At 48.8% G+C, this 23,856-nt stretch overlaps 1 protein-coding gene across 4 annotated transcripts in view; it reads left to right on the plus strand.

The window, feature by feature from the left end:
- The window catches only part of SGK2 (serum/glucocorticoid regulated kinase 2), a 31,880-nt gene that overhangs the window by 5,938 nt on the left and 2,086 nt on the right, over positions 1-23,856 (plus strand). For 2 of the 4 annotated variants that reach the window (XM_039498395.1, XM_039498396.1), the window contains exons 2-13: positions 7,505-7,574; positions 9,509-9,566; positions 11,508-11,557; positions 12,324-12,381; positions 12,995-13,078; positions 13,880-14,011; positions 15,219-15,331; positions 16,076-16,112; positions 17,124-17,210; positions 22,172-22,267; positions 22,600-22,755; positions 23,507-23,596. In XM_039498395.1, coding sequence (XP_039354329.1) covers positions 7,505-7,574; positions 9,509-9,566; positions 11,508-11,557; positions 12,324-12,381; positions 12,995-13,078; positions 13,880-14,011; positions 15,219-15,331; positions 16,076-16,112; positions 17,124-17,210; positions 22,172-22,267; positions 22,600-22,755; positions 23,507-23,596 — 1,031 coding nt within the window. Of the gene's footprint in view, positions 1-488; positions 846-7,504; positions 7,575-7,718; positions 7,855-9,508; positions 9,567-11,507; positions 11,558-12,323; positions 12,382-12,994; positions 13,079-13,879; positions 14,012-15,218; positions 15,332-16,075; positions 16,113-17,123; positions 17,211-22,171; positions 22,268-22,599; positions 22,756-23,506; positions 23,597-23,856 lie in introns of those variants that run through there. The other 2 variants (XM_039498394.1, XM_039498397.1) reach the window with 2 other exon arrangements.

The raw sequence follows: 23,856 nt of genomic DNA on the forward strand, positions 1-23,856 counted from the left end.
TTTCAGGTCAACCTGAAACTACTCCCCCTCCAGGTTTTCAGAACTGCCAGCAAAGTGGAAAACCCATTTTTGGCACAGTACTCCTTGAGCGCAGAGTAAGCTGCACCGGTACAGGCGTGCCTTAGAGCAGCTTTGCCTAGCTGCGCTAGGGATTTGCCTGGCGGTAGCGATACTAGGAGCTATTACTGGGGCACCATTTTGATACGGCTGAACTCTGGCCACAGTGGGGGGGGAAAACTCAGAACAAGCTTGCAAACGTGGGTAGGAACATGTGGCAGGTAATCCAGCAGTGAAGGGGTTAAATGACACAGTAAGCAGAAAATCAGGGGCTGTGGGTGGTTTGTGTGTTCTGAAGGGCAGGTGGGAGACAGCTTCTCTCTTGCACTGTCCCATACTGGCCAGCTGAATTCGGATGCCTGCCAGGCATTTCATTGGTTCCTACCAAATAGGCCCATCCTCCATTAAAACCTCCCTGCCTCATCATCACCTACAGGCCGGTCTCAAACCTTGCTTTGCCTTATTTCTTCCAGCATGGGTGTCTTAGCAGCAGATCAGCTCTCTCTTGTGCTCCTTTCCTAGCTTCCTCCCCTTGGGGCTGCAATAGAGACAGCAGCCCTGGCAGGAAGGAGGATGTGTTAATTTCCTGGGGCAGGCCTGACCCTTGTAGCAGCATTTGCTGTTTCTCTACAGCCTTTAAAAGGCACATGCTCAGGGAGGGCAGCTGACTGTGGTGTGAGTGCCGGAGAGGATGGTAAAGCTGGCTGCTGAGATGTCTTTGAACCAGCCTGCTGTGGATTGCTTCCCTTACTCCAGGATGCTGGCTCTGCTGGTAGAAGTGATGACAGGTGTGTGTGCGCTCTTGATGCTTCCTTTCCTGTTCTCATGGGGTTTTTTGCAAACTGCTGGAGATTTTAAACACCTGGCTGTTGTTCTGGCTTGTCGGATGTATTTGTCTCGCTGTTCTAAGATGCGGGTGAGCTTGGCTGCCTGCCTGTGTGCTGATCCTCATGGGAACGAGGTGCCCTGCTCAAAGCACGGAGCTAGAGCTTGCCCTGCAGCTGCGACATTTTTGTCGAGGAATCAGAACACAAGGGTTGTGTTTTATTCTGGGGGGCGCCCGCTCAGAACAAAGCTCCATGCAAATGGGGATAGGCCAGGATCTGTGGGACGGGTAACTAACCAATGAAAAGGGAAGCTCTCTCCCTCTGCTTATAGCCTTTCCTCATGCGGTTGGCCAGTTCCTAGCCCTGAGCTCTGCAAACCCCCCTCAACTCTGGGGAGGTGAAAGTGTAACTGAGCTGTCTGGCCTTGGGTGTCTCTATCTCTTAGATACGTGGCAGGGGAAGTTGGAGCCTTGCTTGGACAGCTAAAGCAAACATTGGAGGACTGGCTGGTCATCCCCGAGCACTTGTACAATGAAACCTTAGCTGGGGAACAACTCTGTGCTCAGACTGTCTCTCTCAGTGTTCTAGGGCAGCAGCTCTCAGCCTTACCCGACAACTGGCCCCCTGTCAGGAGTCTGATTTGTCTGGCGTACCCCAAGTTTCACCTCACTTAAAAACCACCTGCTTATGAAATCAGACATAAAAATACAAGAGTGTCACCACACACTATTACTGAACAATTGCTGACTTCCTCATTTTACCCTATAATTATAAAATAAATCAATTGGAGTATAAATACCGTACCTACATGTCAGTGTATATTCAATAGAGCATTCACTCTATGAAATTTCAGTTTGTGCTGATTTTGCTAGTGCTTTTTATGTAGCCTGTTGTAAAACTAGGTAAATCTCTAGATGAGTTGATGTACCCCCTGGAAGATCTCTGTTTAACACATACCCTGGCTGAGAACCAGTGTTCTGGGAAAGCCGTGGATTGGCTTTACACATCACAGGCCTTGGCTACACTGGCGCTTTACTGCGCTGCAACTTTCTCGCTCAGGGGTGTGAAAAAACACACCCCTGAGCGCAGCAAGTTACAGCGCTGCAAAGCACCAGTGTAAACAGTGCCCCAGTGCTGGGAGCGTGGCTCCCAGTGCTGCAAGCTAATCCCCACGGGGAGGTGGAGTACCTGCAGCGCTGGGAGAGCTCTCTCCCAGCGCTGGCGCCGAGACCACACTCGCACTTCAAAGTGCTGCCGCGGGAGCTGTATGGCTGCAAGTGTAGCCGTATCCTCAGTGTTTTCTCTGTCAGTAATCACACCTCGCTCTGGTTAGCTGCAGGAGCTTGGTGACTTGCCACACCCCTCTTTAATTCAGACCTTCAGGCTCTTAAACCTGATGTTTCTTCCACAATACAAACTGCCTGCACAATTACAGCTTCCCCGTCCTTACTGCCACTTCCTGGCAAGCATAAGGCCAAGGTCCCTGCTCCAAGGAGTTTACAATGAGGATAGATCGGACATGAGGAGGGAGAAATGACATCAGAGAAGAGAGGTGGGGAGTGGGGCTCGCACAAAACAAGGCTATGAGGAGATTGCCTCTTCTTGCAAGGTAAGAATCATGTTTCTGATCTATATGTAGGGAGAGTATTAAATAATAGACTGGCACAGGAATGTGGGTCACTGCTGGTGAAATTGTGGAAAGAGGGTTTTGAGGAGGCAGCTGCTTGCACTGTGCTCTGAACAGAGTGTATTTTTGCAGGGGCTGTTATTAGCTACAGTGACTGCTTCAACTTGTGCGGTGGCATGGCTGCTGTGAGAATGGGTGCCGGCCACCTCTGAAGTGCCTCTGGTCTGCTGTGGAAGGTGACTCTCTCAGCAATAGGCTGGAGGGGGGCAGGGGAAGATGGACAGGTGGGTGGGTTCAGCAGCCAGTCTTCCACCAGTACAGCGCTCCTGTTATGTAAGTGAACTCGTTGGGATTCGTGTGCCTTATCCAGTCTGGGGCTCTTGCTATGCCTCGAGCTTCCTTGCAGCCCCAAGAGAGGCAAGAACGTGGCAGCCTTTCTCCTTTTCGAACCGATCTCTCGTGTATCTTTGTGACCTATTTCTAGGCTTATTTTTAGTTTTTAAGTGTGCTGGGAAGATCTCCAGGCTTTAGGGCCAGGAGGATCTGTGACTGCCTGCATACCTGCTGTTGGGTTTGAATCCCCTGGAGGGGCAGAAGCTGCTTTGACTTAAGAGAAGGCAAACCTCGTAGAAAAGGGATGTATGTGGACCAAGTGGGGAGGGATGGCAGGCCTGGCTCTGATCACAGCCATATCAATAGGTGCCTTGAAAATGGTACTATGTGCCCAGGGATGACCTCGAACTAAGACCTGCATAGTGTTACTCAAATGCATAAGAAGGTGAGGTCCTGGTCCCTGGGTGGCCCAGTTGATAGATACAAAGCAAGCGCTGCTGTTCTCCCATAGCGACTTGTCAAGTAGTTTCACTGATTCCAGCAAGAAACTACTGGAGAGGACCTTAAAGTGGGCAGAAGCTGTGCAGACTCTGCCCTGCACTCCCAACACACTGCCAATACTGTTCTGTTTTGACCCAGCCAACCTTTACTAGCCTCATCCTGTGCCTTGCCTCGGAGGAGGAGACTAGAGCCGAGTGTCTTTTTGGCATGCTGGCCGTTGAGAAAAGTAAAAAATCCAAACATGTATGTTTTGGGTCAAACAAAATGTTTTGTTTAGATCTTGAGGGTTTTTTTTTCTTACTTTTAGTTTTATTTTAAACTGTTTAACTTCGAAATGAAGAAAAGCTGTTTCAAATCGAAGTCTCAACGTTTCACTTTGAAAACATCAAAATGAAAAACTTCCGAAAGAGTTGAAAAACTTTTTAGGTTGTTTGAACAAAACAATTTGCTGAAATCACCGCACGCTCACGGAATGCATGGGGAGAACCTAATCTGCAGGGGGGGGAAAGTTTGTTGGAAACTTTTGGCCAGCTCTAGAGGAGAGTAGCTCTCTTGTGGTCCAGGTATGTCTACACTGCAGTAAAAGACCTGCGGCACAGCACAGCTGGCCTGGATCAGCAGGCTCGGGCTGCAGGGCTATAAAATTGCAATGTAGATGTTTGGGCTTGGGTGGATCCTGGGCTCTGAGACCCTCCACCCTCACGGGGTCTCAAAGCCCAGGCTCCTGCCCAAGCCTGGTTGTCTACACTGCAATTTTATAGCCCTGCAGCCTGAGCCTCACAAGCCTAAGTCAGCTGAGCTGATTTGGGTTCTGAGACCTGGTGCTCTGGGTTTAACATAGTGTAGAGTCCAGTCTTTCTCAAATGCGGCCACCAGTGGCTTTTCTTGTGGCCACAGCCTCCTGGGCTGTGACTCGGGGGAGGAGAGGCAAAACAGCAGCCCTTCCCCGTCCCAGTTGCTCCTGGATGCACCGCCTTAGTGGTGGCTGCTGGGGCTGCAAGCAGGGGTTGGGCCCTGCCCCCCTCTGGAGACAGCTGGGGCACAATGCAGGAGGAGCAGGCAGCTGGTGAATTCTCCACCTTCCTAGGGGTGGTGGGGCTCAGGCTTTGGGCTTCACCCCTAGAGTGGTGGGGTGGCAGGCTCCGGCTGCCTGGCTTCAGGCTCCATCCCTGTCCCCTGGCTATGGGACTTTGGGCTCTGGCTACGGGACTTCAGACTCTGGCACCCCACTATCTCCTTTGCCCCTCCAACTCCATTGCCTCTGGCCCCTACTGCCTACCCTGACCCCCCATCCAATTTGTCCCCAGGCTTGCCAGGGCTGAGTAAGTCTGCTGTGAAAAGCGATACTTTTATGTTTGTTAATATCACTTTTTACAGCAGACTTACTAGCTAGCAATAAATAAATTACAATGAATTGGACGTGTATATGTGCATATTTATTTGTTTTTCTTAAAGCTAATTTTCCTAAAGTGTGAGAGCGTCCACCAGCAAGAGTTGGTGGCCGCACTCTTAGGCCACCAAAAAACTTTGTCCTGAAAACCCTTTACCCTTAGGTACCTGGAGAGACCCTCTAGTCTGCCTTCTAGGGGTTAAGCTAGGAGCTACCACTTCCTTCTCCGTTATGACCAGAGTCTGGAATTTGAACCTAGCTCTCAGTTATATCAGTGCAAATCAGCAGTAAAATCAATGAGCTTACATGGGTGTGAAACTGATGTGCATGAGAGGAGAAGCGGGCTCATGGGCCAGAATTTCAGGAAAGCTCCATACCCAATGTGCTGAGCTGTCTTCAAAAGCTGGCTGCTGTGGCTTGCAGTGGTCACTGGAACAGAAATACTTAAACCACTTGTGCAAACTCCTTTGGTTTTGATACTAGTCAGCATAGATGCTCTTACTGCAGGGTAAGGTAACACAGTTCTGATAACTTTAATTGATTTTTTTTTTTTTGCTGGCTTAAGTTATATCAGAATAGGGGTCTTTTATTTCATGGTAAGAGCATCCATGCACAGACTAGCATCAGACAACTACAGCCAACTATTTCTGTCCCAGTTACCGCATAGGCAAGTCCATAGGCCCCAGAGATGAAAGACTATTGCATCCTTATAATTCCTCCCTGCCCTTTAAGGATGGCTGCTTCTTGAGCTGCCTCTCATTCCGCCAGTCCCTGTGGCTTGGGTTAAGGTGTTCTGCTATTCAGGGGCTGCCAGTGTGCTCTCAAAGCCAGTGGTCACCATGTTATCCATTGCAAAACTAGTTTACTCTTCATATTGCTCTCCATTTTGACAGTGATATCTGGCCGGTTTATGTGGTTCTCTTCCAGTGAGCAGCCTGGTCCGTGTCATCATAAAATACAGCCCTCTGATATCCCGGTAACCTCAGGGGAGGGCAAACAAACTCTAATGTACTATTGGTAGTGGAATCGAACAAACTTCTCTTAGCTTATCAGGGGAGAGAAAAGTCCAGGTAAATGTTACAGCCCAGTGCACTTATGTCGGGGGCGGGGTGGGAGGGTCTCTATGCTAACGGAGTATGGTCCTTGGGCACCTGGGAAGATGTTCATGCAGCCCTCACTGCAACAGGAGGCACACCTAGCATGGCTTTCTCGTTCTCATGCAACAGCACAATGCTGCTCTCTTCATCATTCATCATTCATTCATTCATGCCCGTCACCCCAACCGGGGTATGGGCCGCCAACCACAGATCTCCAGAGTCTTCTATCCTGGGCCATTCGCTCTAGCTGCTCTCTTACTGGGCTCATAATGCTGCAGGGAAATGACTATATAAAGGTTCATTCCACTTCCCCCGCCCCGAATCTATAGTAGGAGCTTGTAAAGTCTGTTATCGCGTCACCGAATCTAAATCTTAGGTCCCAGACCAGCAGACTGTGCCCTGTTAACAACTATTCAGCTCACAACGACATCTGTCTGTTCAGGGATTTGGCTCCCCTGCCAAATTCCCAGCCGGGTGTTTAGGCCAATATGGAAACATCTTCTGCAAAGTGTCATTTGTTCATGTTTATCACCAAACATATTACCTGAGTGAAAGGAACTCCCTGCTTAGGAGGGCTTGTACATCTGCAGCCAGTGCTGCTGAGTTTGTCCTGTAGTACAGCTGTGCAACACCTTTTGAATGAAACACTATTTTTCATAGAAATACATTCTCCTTTTTTTCCTTTTAAAAAAAGGAATCTTCTGTTTTGTTTTTGGTTTTTTTAATGATTGTTTTTAAATAAAAATGTTTTGATTTTGCTTTCTTTTCTTTTCCTCCCCCACTATTTTCTGTGGCAAAGCAGGGGCGGGGGTTGAAGTTGAAGGCCCGGAAATTTTGTGAAAATATTTATTAGCTAACCAAAAAAAATCATTCCTCTTTGAAACCTGCGATGTTTTTATACCTGGTGTATGTATATGTGTGTTTGTGTGTATGTACATGTATGTGTGTGTTCAGAAATGCTCCCATTTTTGGATCCTGTAGGATGGGGGACCAGGAGACAGGATTTCTGGGCCCGACTCTTCCATTGTCCTGCACTTATTGCAAAGTGATGGTAAAATGCCACCGAATCAGAAAGGCAACATTTGACACGTGCTTTGTGATGGTGCGACTGATGACATAAGATGCAGGACAACAAAATCTGGCCCCCTTAGGGTTTAATCCTGACTGACCCTGGCTTGCTGTATGTTGTTGTGCAAGTCACTTCAGTGCCATGACTGGGTGTGGGGAATAACAAGGCTTGCTTGAGGATGTTGTGAGGCCTGATTCATGCTTTGAAGTGCTAGGAGAGCCCTGGATGAAAGGGGAGATGCTAGTGCCAAGTATGATGTATGCCAGTGTAAACACATCTGTCTTGTGATTTTTTTTCCTTGCTGGGAGACTAAGACCCAGGGAATTTTTCTGAGAGGTGATTTGTGGGGGAGGCTTATGCAAACCAGACCTCTGGGGGCTCCCCAGCTATCAGCACTCATTGGTTAGCTTGTCAACTGAGAAAAGGTCCCTGATGGAGGTGGAGAAAGCTGTCCTGGCCCCTATAAATGCCTGATGTGTCGGTGGAGGGGGGGAAGGAGGTTGAAGAGCAGGGCAAGGTCAGCTAGGAACATACAGGCCTCTGTGTTCTTGTGCTCTCGCCACCAGCTAATCAGCTTAGTTTTCTAACTTTTCTTTCCCGCAGATCTTATAAAGCACGGGTGCGAGAGGATAGAACAGACCATCAAGGCCTCGGGCTCCAGGCTGTGCTCCTAGTGAGTATAAAAGCCTCTCAATGGGACACTAGCTCTTTAAAACGCAGCCTGCTAACCTCTGCTCTAGACAATAATTGGTGAGCAGAGTGGGCTGGCACGGGCCAGAATTGTGGGCAGGGCTCTGGGAGCTGCCTCCAGCACAAACAGGCACAGCCAGGGAGCGTCCCCTGCCATGGCACTGATTCTGCTTTGGAGGAGGGGCTTTCTCTAGCTGCTGGGAGTCCAGGTGGCCCGTGTTTCTTGCAGAGGGGGAACGTCTTGCTGTGAGAGATCACACTGGGTGTGTGAGTGTGTGTGGGGAGACCTGGGGGGTGTTCAGTGTGCGGTTTGGCTGGCTGGTTACAAGGGGCGCAGAGGGGTGGGGGTTTTCATGGGCCTGGATAATGCTCCAGAGACGGATGGGCCCACCCATATGTCTGCAGAGCTTCCTCCAAGACAATATGTGAAGCTTTTGGGGGGGTGGGGGGAGGAGCTTGGTTTTGATATTATTTAACCTTAGCTAAAGGTGAGGTGTGAGGGCTTAGAAAGGGAAGTGGGGCTGAGGCTGGCTCCCTTTGTTCTCATCTACATGACCCCCAACCACAGAAAACCAGCTCCCGGGAACTAGAGAGGGCCAAGCTACAAAGTGTCTCTCTTGGTTCCTTCCTGCGCCTGCCGATCCAAAGCGGCATTTGGAGCTGGTGGCTCGGAACCACCGCTGAGCACGGCTCTTTCCTAAAAGGTGCTTGGCCCCTGCAGCCCAGAGCTCCCCCAGGTTCACGCCTGCTTTGCTACCTGGGCTGGTAAAGTCTGTAAAACTGTGTCAGGCGTGTGGACCTGGTCTACGCTGGCTTGGGAAACGGCATCAAAACTGGGAAAAGCCGGGTGGTCCAACCCAGCTTGCGTTATCTTGGCTTCCCTGCAGAGCCAAAAGGACCATCTGGGTCTGGAGAGGGGGATTGAGCCCCAGCACATCACGAGACTGGAAGCGTGGGGTGCGTAGCATCCCTGCTGTTCTCAGCACCTGCTTGAACTTCTATACAGTGGGCTAGGAAGAGTCCTCACCTGGGCCGCTGCACTAGATGGTCGCGGTTTTTGTTAGGCAGTAAGGTCCCCCCTCTTAAGAGGCTGTGGAGCGTGACTGTGTGAAAGGGTCACACTACCCCAGGGCCAGCTCTCTCTGCAGCAATTGGCCGAACCAGAGTTGCTCTGAGGAGACACTGGCTGTGTTGGAATTCTGGCTGGGTCTGTTGCAGCAGCAACGTCTGCACTCGGAGCTCTGTAGAAGTGTGGGAGGCCTCTTTACAAAAGGGGCCACTTTTTTGGAGGTGCCTTTTGGGGGGAGGGGCACCCAATCTGAGGCCCCTAGGGCCTGACTTTCAGTTGAAGCCAGTGGAAGGTTCAGGTGCTCAACAGCTGGGAAAATGGGGTGCGAGGCGTCACATGCGAAACACCCAAACACAGAGTGTCAGAATCAGTGGCCACTCCTGAAAAGTTTGGCCTGACAATTGAGTTTTAGATAGTCTTGTGGCTGCTCCTGGGCACTTAAATACCTTGGGCCTGATTCTTCTTGGGCCTGCACCTTGTGCTGTCACTTACATGGGTGCAGAGTGAGGGCACTAACTGCTACCCAATGAGAGCGCTTTCTGTACCCCCCTCTGCGCCAGTGGAAGCAGCTATACAAGCTGCAGGGCAATGAAGAATCAGGCCTCATGGCTCCAAACGTTGTGCTGGAAGTATGATCTGTGAGGCCCCAAGTTACTGGGTGGTGAAATCCTTTTTCCTGCTCTATCCATTGTCATCTGGGAAGATCATGCAGGTCCCCTTACTGGGTGGCTGCTTTCCGTGTGCTGAAGGCTGGCTCTGAATCCTGACAGGCTGGGGGCTAAGGGCTAAGTGCTGACGAACAGTCTCTTTGCTGGTTCATTGTATTATCATTATCTTTTTCTTTCAAGTGCTGAAAGAGTTGCCTTCTTAATGGACCGTTCCAAAAACCCGGATAACAGCCCCCAGGTAAGGTTCCGGCTTGCTGGCTCCTATGCAGCATTACTGTTAATTTTAACAAGGAGGAAGGAGACATTTGTAGGAGAAATGTGAGCTGGAGAACTTAGCCTTAATCCTTCTCCCCTCTCAGAAAAGAGGGAGGAGGTTGGGGTGTCTCTGCAGGCAAAGAGCAGTTTGTTTGGAATCGTTCCGTTCCAGGTATGGGGGAGAGATGACCCTTGTCTTGCCATGGGTGGGAGGTGACTCACGACACCCCACTCTCCTTGAGCCAGCTCCGGTTATTGCAGGATTCCTCAGCCACACTGGGAGCATCACCATCAAGTTGACTGCAGATCTTGAGCCATGACACGGTGCCCAAAAAACCGCATCAGGCAGGGCACTCTTACCCCCACACCTGCATATTTGATTCATTCCTGCCATGAGAATCCTGCAGGGCTGCAGTGCGTCCATGCTGATCAGGGTCCTTGTGCTTCACCTGTGACTGTCCCTCCAGCTGATCCCCTGGCAGGGCTGTTGATCCTCCTCACTTCCCCTGGAGCTCGGCTGGTCAATCGCAGGCCTCCATAGGTGGGGATTCTTTAGCTCCACCCCATGCTCAGAGTGTGTGTGTGTGTGTGTCTTCCCACCCGACAATCTCTCACTGCAAAGAGTGTTTTAGCGGGGTGGGGGGTGTCCCCAGGCTTTGGTCCTTGCGGACTCTACCCTATAAAACCAGTACACTCCCCATGTTGGCCTTGGCAGCCTCTGGGTTTGCTTCCTTCTAGCACTGCCTTGTCCCTGTGGTCACTGATGGGTGATGCTGGATGGAGAGGAGGGAGGGAGGGAGGGAGCTGCTCTGATTCTGACCAGGAGTCACTGCGGGAAGCAGGAGTGCAAGGAGCATGAAGGCCTGGCAGAGAGGGCTTGTTTCCTGTAAAGTGTAGGGACAGGGAAAATCCCCCTGTGGCTAGAGGTGGGAAAGAGGAGGGAAAGGACCTGTGTGTATGGGGGATGGGCAGGAAGAGAATGGGCTCTATTCCCCACCCCCACTCCCAGCCCTGTCCTGTGTCACCAGAGAAAAGCGAAATTCCAGAGCTTTAGCAAAGCTTTCAGTTCTGAGTGGTGCCTGAGCCATGGGCTGGATTAGTGCTGTTGTCAGGCTGCAGGAAGATTAATTTCCTGGCTCTGAATTCCAGCCCTGGCTGTGCTTGGCAGGTGTCTAGGGTCCCTGCAGTCTCTCTAGCAATGGGGTCTGTAAGTGCCACAGAAATGGGGAGCTCTCCCTATGTGTGCTTGCATATGCGTCCATTGCTCAGCGCAGACGGTGGCAATCACCCATGCGTTCCTGCGGCCTGTGTGACTCGTGTGCAAAGAGGGCCCAGCGAGTGTAATGCCACACGTCGCTTTTCCTGACGCCCAGGGTGCTCGTCTCACACGAACCATGCCAGCAGCTAAACTGCCTCCTATCATTCCCTCACAAGAGTAGCTGCCTTCCGAAGGGCAAGTCAGGCAGATGTGGGGCCTGCCTGGCGGGTGCATGGGATTTGACTGATGCCCCCATTGCTTTAGGACATGAGTAGAGCTTAGGTGAGGAAGAGAAATGAGACTCTCCCTCCCCCCGAACCCTCCTTGCCCCCATTTCCTGTGCACAGTGTCCAGGGATTGACCTCCTCCTTCTGGAGGGACTTATCCAGCCAGGTGCCAGAAGATTTGTTCCACTCTCACTGGTGAACTTGGAGGAGTTGGGGACTGGTGTGAGTAGGGGGCTAAGGGGTGGGGATAAAGCCAACTGCTCCAGTCTAAGGGCCACTGTTGACTGAGATTCTGACTCAAAAATAGGCTGTTTGGGGTTGTGACACATGACTTCCTGCAGCAAGTGAAAACATGTCTGCTTTGAAACTCTTCACTGGACCCCCATGTTCCTTCTCAGGGAAATGCTGACTAATTGCTTAATGTCTGTGTCTCCTCCAGCCTCCGACACCAACTGACAACATCAACCTTGGCCCTTCTGCTAATCCAAAGTAAGTAGCCTGCGTTTACATGGGAGAGTATTGAACCCGGTGCACAAGGTGAACCTTGCAGTGAAATAACTGTTTGGTTTCCCATCTGATTTGCTCCATCTGAGCAAAGAAATCATAACTAGCAAATGGCCCAGGCGGACTCCCATATAGCGCGTATCTCAAAGGTCAGCTCTCTGGGGGCTCAGCCTTAGCTAGTCACACGTTCAGGTTTCTGCTTTGTCACTTTGACTGAGGTCACGATCCTCATCTCCTGCCTCTTGCCTTTTGCTGCTTCCACCTGGTACTTTGGTTCCCTGTTAGGTGGGAGACGGAGACTTTTTCTTATTTTGATTCTACTGCATCTTCCTGCTGTCTGCTTTATCAGCCAGAGCCCCGCCCAGTCTTCCGCGAGAGAAAGCAAAGAGCTTCATTTGCACCTAACCTTCAGGATTTAATGGCTTTAATGGATTTAACCTTTGAGGATTTAACGGCTTTCTCTGCCACTGTCATATTCAGGAGAGCAGATTCTCCAGGTGACTGGCATACTTGGCTAGGGATTCCGCCCTACTGCTGCCCTGGTGTGTCTGTATTGCACCATACAAAATCTTTACCTGCCGGATTGCTGCATGTGTGGCTGGAGGAGGGAAGGAAGCTTATCTAGTGAATGAAGATTATGTCTTCCACCCATCTTCCAGGGCTGACCCTCCTCGTGAACTTTTGAAAAAAAACCTTACTTAACATTTAGCCCGTGGAATGGGTGGTAACCCGCTGTCTCCTTGTCCAACAGTGCCAAGCCAACGGACTTTGATTTTTTGAAAGTTATTGGGAAAGGAAGCTTTGGAAAAGTAAGTGGGTGTAGCTTGGGGTCGATCGTGGGTTTCTGAAGGCCTCCTTGCATGGTCTCCTCTTTCCCCTTGCTGAACTAGTTTCCAGCAGCAGCGGAGTGGGCTTCATGTACCCCTCCTTGAGTAGCCCGTCACCAGTGCTGAAACGGGCCTGGGAACAAAGAGGCATGGAAGAAGGCGAGTGGTATCTTACTACCCCAAAGGTGGTAGGAGGGAGGGTATAAGAGCAGCACTTGAAATACTGCTCATCTTGGCACATTCTCACACAACTAGGAGAGGGTCCCTGGGCATGTCTGTGCTTTGTGAGATGACAGTGATCCTCTAGAAAGGGGATTCTCTCCGTCTGTGCTCTGAAACTGCTCTAGCTGGATACTGGGTGGAGTGAGGGGAAAGTAGCTGGGGAATTGAGGGGAAGCTTAGTTTGATGTGTGCCCTTGTCAAGGGATGGAAGGAGAAAACACCTGGCTGGCTTCTCATGCTCTAAAATCATAGCCCGGCCCCTTGTGCAGTCACCTACACTAGTCGCAAAGGTGGTGTGAAACACTAACGAAATAAATCGGAATGGTGTAGAGCACCAGAGACCCATGCCCCTCACCTCGCCCTTCTGCTGTAGGTTCTCCTGGCCAAACGGAAGTCTGATGGGATGTCTTATGCTGTGAAAGTCTTGCAGAAGAAATCCATCCTGAAGAAAAAGGAGGTACGTTACAGACAAGCCCTCTGGGGAGGGGAGGAGAGTTTTACTTCTCTTCTTGGTGCTTTTTCTTCATGACAAAAGCAAGGCATCATACTAGTGTGTCTGTGCTGCTTGCTCTAGTCACCGCTGGTGTGCACCCCGACTGATCCTCACTTTTTCAGGAGGATTGTGGTGCAGATGAAAGGAAAGCTGAACAGCAATGGCTTGAGCATGGTGCAAACAAGCCCTGCCACTGCTCAGTCCTTGCCCACCCAGCCCCTGTGTCTGCACTATAACTGTTAACAGTATTTCTGCATCCACACCAAACCCTGGGCTTGATCCTGCAAATACTTATAGCAAGCATAGCGCTTACGGCTGTGAGTAGCCCCATTAACTTCACTGATGAGTACTCGCAGTTGTAGGCACTGTGTCTTGTGTTCCCAGGAGGAGGCCCTGGGCTGTAGACTATGGCTGCTAGTGCATATCACAGCATGGAGTATGCGTGTGTTGTGATGTGCCACAGGGAGGTAGGAGGGGGAGGAATTGTCAAACGTGGTTCTGGAGGAATCCTGCTCAACAGGCCTTTGCTTGCTAGCTCAGTCGTGCTCCAGGGCATCCTTCAGAGGGACTGGGTATTGACCTTTCGGATACTAAACCTAGTCACCCCCAGGAACGGCCAGCTGGCCTCAGAATGAATAACAATATTGGGAACTTGTTGAGAACCTTCCATCTGAAGATCTCTCAGCACTAGGTGGCCACTCGCCTGCCAGACTCTGGAACGGCACTAACTGACCTACTAACACATCTTTGCCTGGTTCTGCGCAGCAAACCCACATTATGGCGGAACGCAACGTGTTGCTGAAAAACGTGAAACATCCTTTCCTGGTGGGCCTCCACTACTCTTTCCAGACCTCCGAGAAGCTCTACTTTGTGCTAGACTATGTCAATGGAGGAGAGGTGAGTGCAAGTGTACAGCTGTCATTTTAGACTCTCACTGTACGTTAACAGTCCTGGCTCTATTTGTCTCCCATCAGGAACCAAGCTGTAGATGTTTGTGCTAAAGCAGCGTCATTTCTGTTTCTGAAATGACCTTGTTCAGACTGGACACACACTACTGTGGCATTCATCAGTCGAGTCAGAGACCTATCTTAGGAACACTGCTTTTTGAATGAGACTCTGGTGCCAAGCACCTTAGAAATAACATCTGGCAAAATCTTCCACATGCAGTAGCCTGGCCCCATAGGCACTCTCTGATCTAGATTGTAAAATAACCCACACACCCCTCACTTAACTTTCTTGCTTGTCTTGTGGCTTCAGCTGCAATCTGTCACATGTGGGCCTTCTCCTATAGGTGCACAGCAGAGGTCGGGCTGCCCGTCAGTGAAGGAAGATCTGAGGCAAGGGTGGTGAGGGAGGGGAATGGCAGTGTCTCAAACTACTGGGGGTCAAATCTGACTATAGCTGGCTGCCAAAACTCTAGTGTGAGTCCCTCTCGTCCATCCTGTTCTAGCGTATGGAAGCTGCTGTGTGGCACCACTTGCTCTCCCATTCCTGAACCTCAACTGAAAGCAAATGTTGAAGCAGCAAAGGCTGAACCTGACTGTTTCCTGCCCAGCTACAGTTCATAGAAGGGAGGGGATCTTAGATGTGTCATTGCCAGACATTGTCTCTGATGATTAGCCTGTTTACAGACTGCACTTGAGGTCCAGTCTACACTACACGTTGTAGTGAGGTGGAGGCATGACTATGTTGTGACCAGGTTGACTGTAATGGTGATGTTGGGGGGGCATGACTGCACCCATCCAGGGTGCTAAATAAGGCAGCTTGGCTCTAGCTAATTCAGTAAGACTGGCACAGTTTACTCTCTGTAAACCGCACTCGGTGGCTGGCATTCAAATAGCTTCGCCTCTTTGTAGGAGGAGACTTCTTTCTCAACAAGCAAAGGCTTGAGATTAGCAGCCCAGCTGCCTCCAGAGCTCTCCTTCTTGGGAAAGAGGTGTTAGTGCTGGGGAGAGGGGTTAGCTTTCAATGGGAGTGAACAGAAGGTAGAAAAGGGGCTGTTCAGAATGTCCCTGCACATGGCAGCAACACTGTGGGGAGGGGGACGGGATGATGGGAGAGGGCTGCTCCCAAGTAACCAACAGGCTGTTTCGTCTCTGTTCAGCTCTTCTTCCACCTGCAGCGAGAGCGCTGTTTCCGTGAACCTCGTGCCCGCTTTTACGCAGCTGAAGTAGCCAGTGCAGTAGGGTACCTACATTCCTTGAACATAATCTACAGGTAGGGTGCATGTCCCTGGTAAGTATAGCAGGCACTAGTAACTCCCTCTTCCCTGTTCCCCGCCCCCCCCTTGGCTGCACCTAAGTGTGTGTAAAATTATTGAGGAGGGACAGGAAACTACTTGATACTGTAACCGTACAGGCATGTTACAAGGGGCACTCCTAAAAGCAAAGTGCAGAACTACTGGGCAGGGCTGCGTTGTCCTCCTAAACTAGGCTTCAGAACTATGCTCTTGATCCAGGATCTCCTGTGTGTTTCAGAACTTCTCATGTAGCACCTCCCTGAGCCCCTTCCCCTGATTTCCCTCTTTCAGTCCTTGAATGGGGCTTTGGCTTTGGGAAGGAGGGGGAGAAGTTAGCTTGGCTTGTTTTGAATGAGAGAGGAAGGTAGTTTAGTACAATGCATGAGAGGCAACGTCCCAGGTCAGGAAATTAAAGATGTTTCCCACAGCAGCTGTAACTGCCACACTGTGTGACCAGATACTATAGCATATGCCTAGCAGCCTCTCTAGCCTTACAAAAACACTAATATTTGTATATCAAACACATGCTGTGCTGATTCATGGTTGCTGCGGGAGCTGTAACTCTAGAGTTCCTGATGGCCATGGGGTTCTCATAGACCTCAGTGCACCAGACTGTCAACATTTCTCAGTCCCCTGCAGTCCCCATTCTTTTCAACTGGAGCTGTTGTGTGTTGAGCTCTTCGGAAAATCTGGTTCAGCATCACATCTTTCTTTTCTTCTAGGGACTTAAAACCTGAAAACATCCTCCTGGACTGCCAGGTATGTTCGGCTCTCTTGCAAACACGCCTGCTTCCTGCATTCTCTTCACAATTTTTTGCGCACGCTAGCTTGGGTATGACAGAGGAACCATGAGTAATTACTGCCTCCCTTCCCCCCCATCACCCAAATAACCTGGTATACCCCACATCCAGTCAGTAGGAGGAGCTACCACACTGACTTGTAAAGCAAGCAGCTCTATTAACTCTGTGTACACATACTCCCTCTTGCTACTCAGTAGTTTCCCAGAGCTCAGATGTTAGCTTTTTTGTTATACCTGAGCACTAACCCATGGAAAAGCATTTTAAATATCCCAGATGGCAGGTCTAGACTTGAGCATTGTAAAGCTCCACTAACCAAGCAATTCCCTGGACTGACGGAGGGCTAATTGTTCAACTGATCACAGGGCTATGCTGGTCAGTTTGGCCAGTTTAATAGATACTTATACATAGGCGTGGCAGAATTTTATTTCAATTTTTTTTTTAAATTATGTTGACATAAATTTTTAAATTTTCACAGTTGCAGGAAATTATGGGTGTGTGTGTCAGACACTGGGGGGGAGATCAGATAATTATTTAATTATAGCTGACATTGAGATTCAAAAAGTTAAAGCTTTATAACTATTTTAAAATGCAGATTGTCAGTATCACGTCAAAATATACAAAGTACCTGTAAATATCCTTAAACTCTAAAAAGTTCTCAAGCAGCATTTTTCTAAAACTGAAAAAAGTGTACAGTTTATTATTACGGATAGAAATGTATATTTTTACATCTGTTTGTGGGTACAGTGAAATTGACGTTTACTGATAAAAATCAAATCCTTACAAGCCTACATTTAAACCATATATTTGTGAGAAGTCTCCCGTCAGATTTCCTGTTCAATCTGTTTGTATGTATAAATGCCCAGCCGTTGCGAAGCTGAAAGGTGCACATGAAAACAGCAAAGGGGGCTAGAAATCCATGCACTCCCAGTAGGGAGAGCTTGATTAGGCTGAAATCCCTTCTCCTCTTTAGGGACACATAGTACTGACAGACTTCGGACTTTGCAAAGAAGGAATGGAGCCAGAGGAAACGACCTCTACTTTTTGTGGCACCCCAGAGGTACAGTATGGTCAACTTTCTTGTTAACTGGGAATTACTTAGGCACTAACTGCCTGACACATCAGAGCTGCAGGTGCTCAGCTCCTCACAGAGGTGTCAATCGGAGCTGTGTGTATTCAGCATCACTGAAAAATCGGAGACCAAGATCTGAGACAGTCTCAGCCTCTTTTTTGACGTGCATGGTGCTGAATATGCTGGCATGTTGCATGAAAGGAACCAAGGAGGCTAAAACGTTTTGTTTGTTCCCTATTGCTGGCATACTAGTTTGGGTCCCACTGAATTCTTATACCCTTTTACAAAAGCATTATTCCCTTAGCAATGTAACACTGCCATCCCCCATTTCTTCCCCTTCCTCCCCTCCACTTGCATTCCTACTGCAACTGGTGGGAGAGGGGTAAACTGCTGAAAAACAGCCTTTACCTTGGGGCAACTAATGTGTCCGAGGTATCCTGAGGTAAAAACACAGTGAAGACAAGGCACTTTGGTTTTACCACAAGGTAAACTAGCTGAGGTCTGCACTAACGTGTCTTCCCTGTGGTTTTTACCTCAGGATAGCTTGCATGTGTTAATTACCCCATGGTTTTAGAAGTGAAGACAAGGCCTGAGTTTAATAGGGTGTGTTTGAGGAGGGCCTAGTCTCTATTCCCTGGAATGGTGCTGAAAACATGTGTGTTCTTGACATGGGGTTTAGAAGCATTGAGGAGGATCCATTGCTGATGACCATTGTCAGTAGCAGGGCCCAAGTTTAGATTGGACTAATGGACTGTGAACCATTGCCTCTAAAAAGCTTACTTGTGTCAACTCGGTGTCCTCTCTGAAACCTAATAATGATGATTTTTTTTCAAATGCCACCCTTGCAGAAACTGCTGACTGACTCTTATATCCTTACCGTTTTTTGTTTGTTTTCATTTTAAACTTTGCTCCACAGGTATCAGGTTTCAGATTTAAACATCCAAATAGGAGAAATTCACCAGGGCATTCAATTAACAGGAGATAGGCCTGGTCTACACACACATATATTTTGTACTGGTATAAATATTTTAGTATGGATGCAATATAAAGGTGACGTGCATCTGACGAAGTGGGTATTCACCCACGAAAGCTCATGCTCCAATACGTCTGTTAGTCTATAAGGTGCCACAGGACTCTTTGCTGCTTTTACAGATCCAGACTAACATGGCTACCACTCTGATACAAGTATAAAGGTGCTTACACCAGTATAACTTTACACTGATAAAACTATCCACACTGGGGGGCGGCGGAGGGGAGGGAAGGACAGGGCTGTGCTGTTTTCACTACATTATTATAGTTAAAGCATTACAATTTTTGCATGTAGACAAGGCCTTATTTTAACTTGTGACAGGATGGCTTTTACTAAACTGATTAGTACGTTGAATAAACTTGCTTTTAAAATGTTGCAACCTTTTGGGGGAGGGGGGAATCCTGCTGATTCTGGAATGGGAGTTCCTGCAGAACCTGGCAAGACTTCCAGTAGCCATGGTGACAACTTTGACCCTGGAAGCCAGGACCTTCTCTAGCTACGCTCCTTGATTATAATACTTACTCCTGTAGCTATGAGCACAGTGTTCCAGATATTTACTTGCTGCTGCCCCTTAATTCACAGAACACCAAGTTAATAGTCACATTGTCATTAGCGTCTCCTGATGATGCAGGTTGTGACCCTCTCTGCTGCCTTGCACCTTGTGACATCGCCACTGCAAAGTGGCTGTAAAATGCTACCAAGAAGAATAGGAAGTTTTGTTTCCAGCACAGCTGTAAATGGTGGCAAGGTAAAATGTGTCCCCTGTGGGGGAAGGACACAATTTAAAATACACCTCTACCCTGATATAACGCAACCCGCTATAACACGAATTCAGATATAACGCGGTAAAGCAGTGCTCCGGGGGGGGGCTGCGTGCTCCGGCGGATCAAAGCAAGTTTGATATAACGCCATTTCATCTATAACACAGTAAGATTTTTTTGGCTCTCGAGGACAGCATTATGTTGGGATAGAGGTGTACTTTTTGCTTGGGATAGGAGAGGGAATGCTTCCTGCCACTCACCTGACTTTTCTGTCCCACTCACCCAAATGCAGCTGAAATGCCAGAAGCATTGTTGCTTCTCGGACTGACTGCAGGGGGCTGCATTCAATAGGTGAGTTCTCTTCTGGTTCCTTAACGCTAGCAGGCCAGATTTAAGTAACTCTCCAGCCTGGATTTGGTTCACTAGAGTGTTGGGTAGAGATGAAACTCCCTGAAGGCAACGGGAAGGGAGACTTATGGTGTATTTGCTGCTACTCCAGTCCCATTCTCCTCCTTGCAGAATTTTCTGTGAGAAATAGAATACAAACAACACAAAGCTGCTTATGCAACTGAATCTAGTGCTGGTCCATTGCCATGTTACAGGCACGCTCCATTCAACTCCCTCTGCTGTGCATAAACTCAGGACAGTGATTGAGGATATGCGTATAAGGCTGCACCTGTTTTACTGCTGAGGCCCACAAACTGAGCCATGTGATATGAATTCAGTAAAAGTTCTGTGGAAGCTTAGATGTATTGACTCTTCCTTCTTACTCTATGCTGAGATTGCTAGCTTGTAAAATAGCTACATGCCAATGTGCCTGGTGTGCTGTTGTCTTTGTAAAGCACTATTGAAATCTTGCATGTGGTTCTTACAATATGTAAGTAGCAGCACTTCTTAGCGCTTGTGCAACGTGCCTCAGTTGGCCTGTGATCAGGATTCGTCACTGAATTTGGTCTGCTGGTTGGATCATTAGCATTCCCGGCTTGGGTCGGGTACTGATGGGGACTGCGACGTGAATGCTGATCCATGCCCCCCAGTAGCAGCACTGAAGGCATAAAACTCCCCTGCTGGGCGGTGTTAACCAGTACAGTCTGTGGAGCTGGCTAAGGCCACTCGCAGATGCTTCTGTAACTTCCCTGATGTGCGTTTCTGCTCCCAGTTCGGTCATTCATCAAATATCTCTTGTTAACTCACTACTCTCCCCCGTAAAATGAACCCAGCTTTCCCTTAAGGGTGTTGTTGCCTCTTTTTGAACCAAGTAGTTAGTCAAAGTTTGGGGCCCTAGGAATGTTCCAGATGGGAGTAGAAACTGGCAATAATCAGGTTTTGCTTTGTAAATAAATACAAGTGTGTCAACGTTCTGCTTCTCTGAACGCAAGAGGGACCAAGAACAAATGAAGCAGTTTCTTAGAGCATGGCTACACTTGCAGATGTCGAGTGCTTTGAGTTAAACCAGCTTTTGTAGAGCACAGTAGGGAAAGCGCTGCAATCTGTCCACACTGACAGCTGCAAGTGCACTGGCGTGGCCACATTAGCAGCTCTTGCAACGGCCACAGAGAGCAGTGCATTGTGGTAGCTATCCCAGCATGCAAGTGGCTGCAACGTGCTTTTCAGATGTTTGGGGTGGAGTGTGACAGGGAGTGTGTTGTATGTATGTGGGGGGGAGAGAGCATGTCAGCATGCTGTCTTGTAAGTTCAGACAGCAGCAGACCCTCTCCCCCTGCCTCTCTCTCACACACAGCATTCCACAGTAATGGTTGCTTTGTCCCGGAGCAGATAAGCAGCTGGCTGTCAGAAATAGAGCTTTCAAAGGGCATATCCGCATTCCTGCAGCGATTCTAAAACAATGACAAGAGTGGCCACTTGACTTAAGGGGATTATGGGATGTTTCTGGAGGCTGATCAGAGCGCAGTAATGCAACACCTCGTTCATAGTGACGCCGGGGCATTTCAGCCAAGGCACGCCAAGTGTTAATCTTCTCGCCGAGGTGGAGTACCAGGAGCACTCTAGCCCTGGAGTCAGAGCACTCTACATGCCTTCCCAGTGTGGACGGGGAGTGAGCTAGGGTGCCTGGGGCTGCTTTAATGTGCTCTAACTCGCAAGTGTAGCCAAGCCCTTAGCTTATAGCCCCAAGCCTCGTAAGCCAACACACCCAAAAACTCTCTCTGGCTTTCTCCAGGGTCATGCTGTCCTCACCAGCTCCTGCCGGGGTTTCTCGTTTTATGCTTCTGCCTCTCTCTCTTCTGTCTCTTCTTAGTTTCTGTGTGTTCTACCTCTTCCCCCTTACTCAGCAAACCCCCTCCACCCACTCAGTCCAAACTCCTGGGCAGGTTCACAACCACTTTGATCTTAGATGAGGGGGCTTCTGATTAACTTATCCTGACAGTTATGTTTATGGAAAGGTACATTCACACCCAGTCTCAAAGAGGCAGTCACCAGTACCTCTTGACATAACAGGTGTCTTCATGCTAGATACAGGGATGGGAAATCTGCAGCTTCCCAGGTTAATTGAACTCTATTAGTCAGCCACTCATGATTTTGGAAATAGCTGTACATCTAGGGCAAAGAGCCACACCACTGGTTAGAGTTCTGCTAAAACTCCCTTCCTCAAGTTGCATATAGGAAGATGGGAGCTTCTCAAACTTTAGGAAAAGTTTAGCTCTAAATCCAGTCTTGTGGCAGGGGGAAGTTCTATTTAAAAAAAAAAAAAGCTGATGGAAATCACAGCCCCAAACCTCCCTAATGCTTTTATTTAGAGCAGGTGTAGGTAACCTATGGCACACGCACCAAAGGCGGCATGCGAGCTGATTTTCAGTGGCACTTACACTGCCTGGGTCCTGGCCACTGGTCCGGGAGGCTCTGCATTTTAATTTAATTTTAAATGAAGCTTCTTAAACATTTTAAAAACCTTATTTACTTTACATACAACAATAGTTCAGTTATATATTATAGACTTATAGAAAGAGATCTTCTAAAAACGTTAAAATGTATTACTGGCACGCGAAACCTTAAATTAGAGTGACTAGACGAAGAGTTGGCACACGGCTTTTGAAAGGTTGCCAACCCCTGATTTAGAGATTAATTAACTGCAACCTGGAATATGTAGTCATGGAAGCCTTTGTAATTTGTCTCAAACAAAGCTCTCTGACTCTTCACAGTACTTGGCCCCAGAAGTGCTAAGAAAACAACCCTATGACAGAACAGTAGACTGGTGGTGTCTGGGAGCTGTCCTCTATGAGATGCTGTTTGGGTTGGTGAGTCTTAAAATCATGCACTGCAGCTTGTTGGAGAGCAAAGAGATGCTCCTAAAGAAAGCAATGACCTTTTGAAGGCTGTGGGCCACTAAAGCAGTAGTTCCATGTATAGGGTACCATGACATGGACGATCCCAACATAAATGGAAGTACTAGTTGAAATAGTCATCATAATGTTACTGAGATGAAAGCATTTAGCCTCTCTCTCTCCCTCGCGCACACTGTAGAAATGGAATCTGATGAATTGTCTCCCACAGCTCTGAAATTGTTTGCATGCTTCATTATGGTATCTCATGCCTTATGTAGCTGATTTTCTCCTCTCTTCCCTATCAGCCTCCCTTTTACAGCCGGGATGTGTCTCAGATGTATGACAATATTCTACACAAGCCACTCCAGATCCAAGGAACCAAGACCATGGCAGCTTGTGATATCTTACAGGGACTGCTTCACAAGGACCAGAAGAGGAGGCTGGGGGCCAAGATGGACTTTGTACGTGCTGTTTCCCATCCTAACCTATTCTCTTCATACACAGCCAACCCCACCCCTCCTCCGAGCCCCTCTCCTCCTTCATATCTGTTCTACATTGGTTGATCTTAGTCTTAGGAAGACTTCAGTGTCAAGTGGAATGACAGCTCTCCATAGCAGAAAGAAAGCTCCCTCTGGGTAAACGTTCATTATTCAAGCCCTGGACCTAGCTACCTTGCAGTGTCCCATAAGGCTTGGCTTGGCTACTTTTCAAAGCACCATGATATTGCTTGTGTGCGACTTGTGAATTGCAATCTCTTCAGGGGTGTATCTAAATACAACTTTGAGGTGGGGCTTTGGGAGTGTGTGTGTGTATGTGTTTGTGTGGGGCGGGGTGGGGGGAGTTAAGCTCCATGTTAGCAACACAACAGGAAGCTGTGGTTCAGAACTGGGCACAGGATGTTAAGACCTGCAGAGGGGACTTTATGCTGTCATGGTTAAAGGTGTGAGGAAGGGCTGGGTTGCCAGCATGTAGTGTCCCTGTACCATAAACAGGATACAGTAAACTCATGAAGTCTTTTGTGTTGGGGATACTCCAGTCTGCCAAGATGAGGAACATTACAGCTTGTTTTTTTCCAATATGCTGTATGTAGCTGTAGAGCTACAACCATCCACTATCGGGGAGCCTGTGCCTATTTAGTGCCTGTTGGAAAAGGGATGGTTGAGGAGGAAGGTGGCAGGAGAGTGATTATTTCCCCCCCACCCTTCTTTGCAGCTTGAGATAAAGAATCATGTGTTCTTCAGCCCAATAAACTGGGATGACTTGTATCACAAGAGGATCACTCCTCCCTTCAACCCCAATGTGGTAAGTGGTGGTGGCTGATGCCGGTTTTCCCTGCATAACTTTAATGGGAAGGGAACTGAGACTGCAGTGGTCAAAAGTCCCTTGTTCAAATGTTCTAGCTGCTTCTAGATGTGGGGGGGGTTGGAGGGAGGAGGGGGAGAAATCATCATCCTCTGGAAACGTAAAAGTAACTTGCATCTTCTGCCTGTCTGTTCCTCCTCAACTTCCCATAGTACATCACCGCTTCTAGTTGCTCCACTTATCGGGGGATGCAGTCGGCA

This window comes from Mauremys reevesii, linkage group 13 (genome assembly GCF_016161935.1).
Source record: "Mauremys reevesii isolate NIE-2019 linkage group 13, ASM1616193v1, whole genome shotgun sequence".
In the NCBI taxonomy this organism is placed as follows: domain Eukaryota; kingdom Metazoa; phylum Chordata; order Testudines; family Geoemydidae; genus Mauremys; species Mauremys reevesii.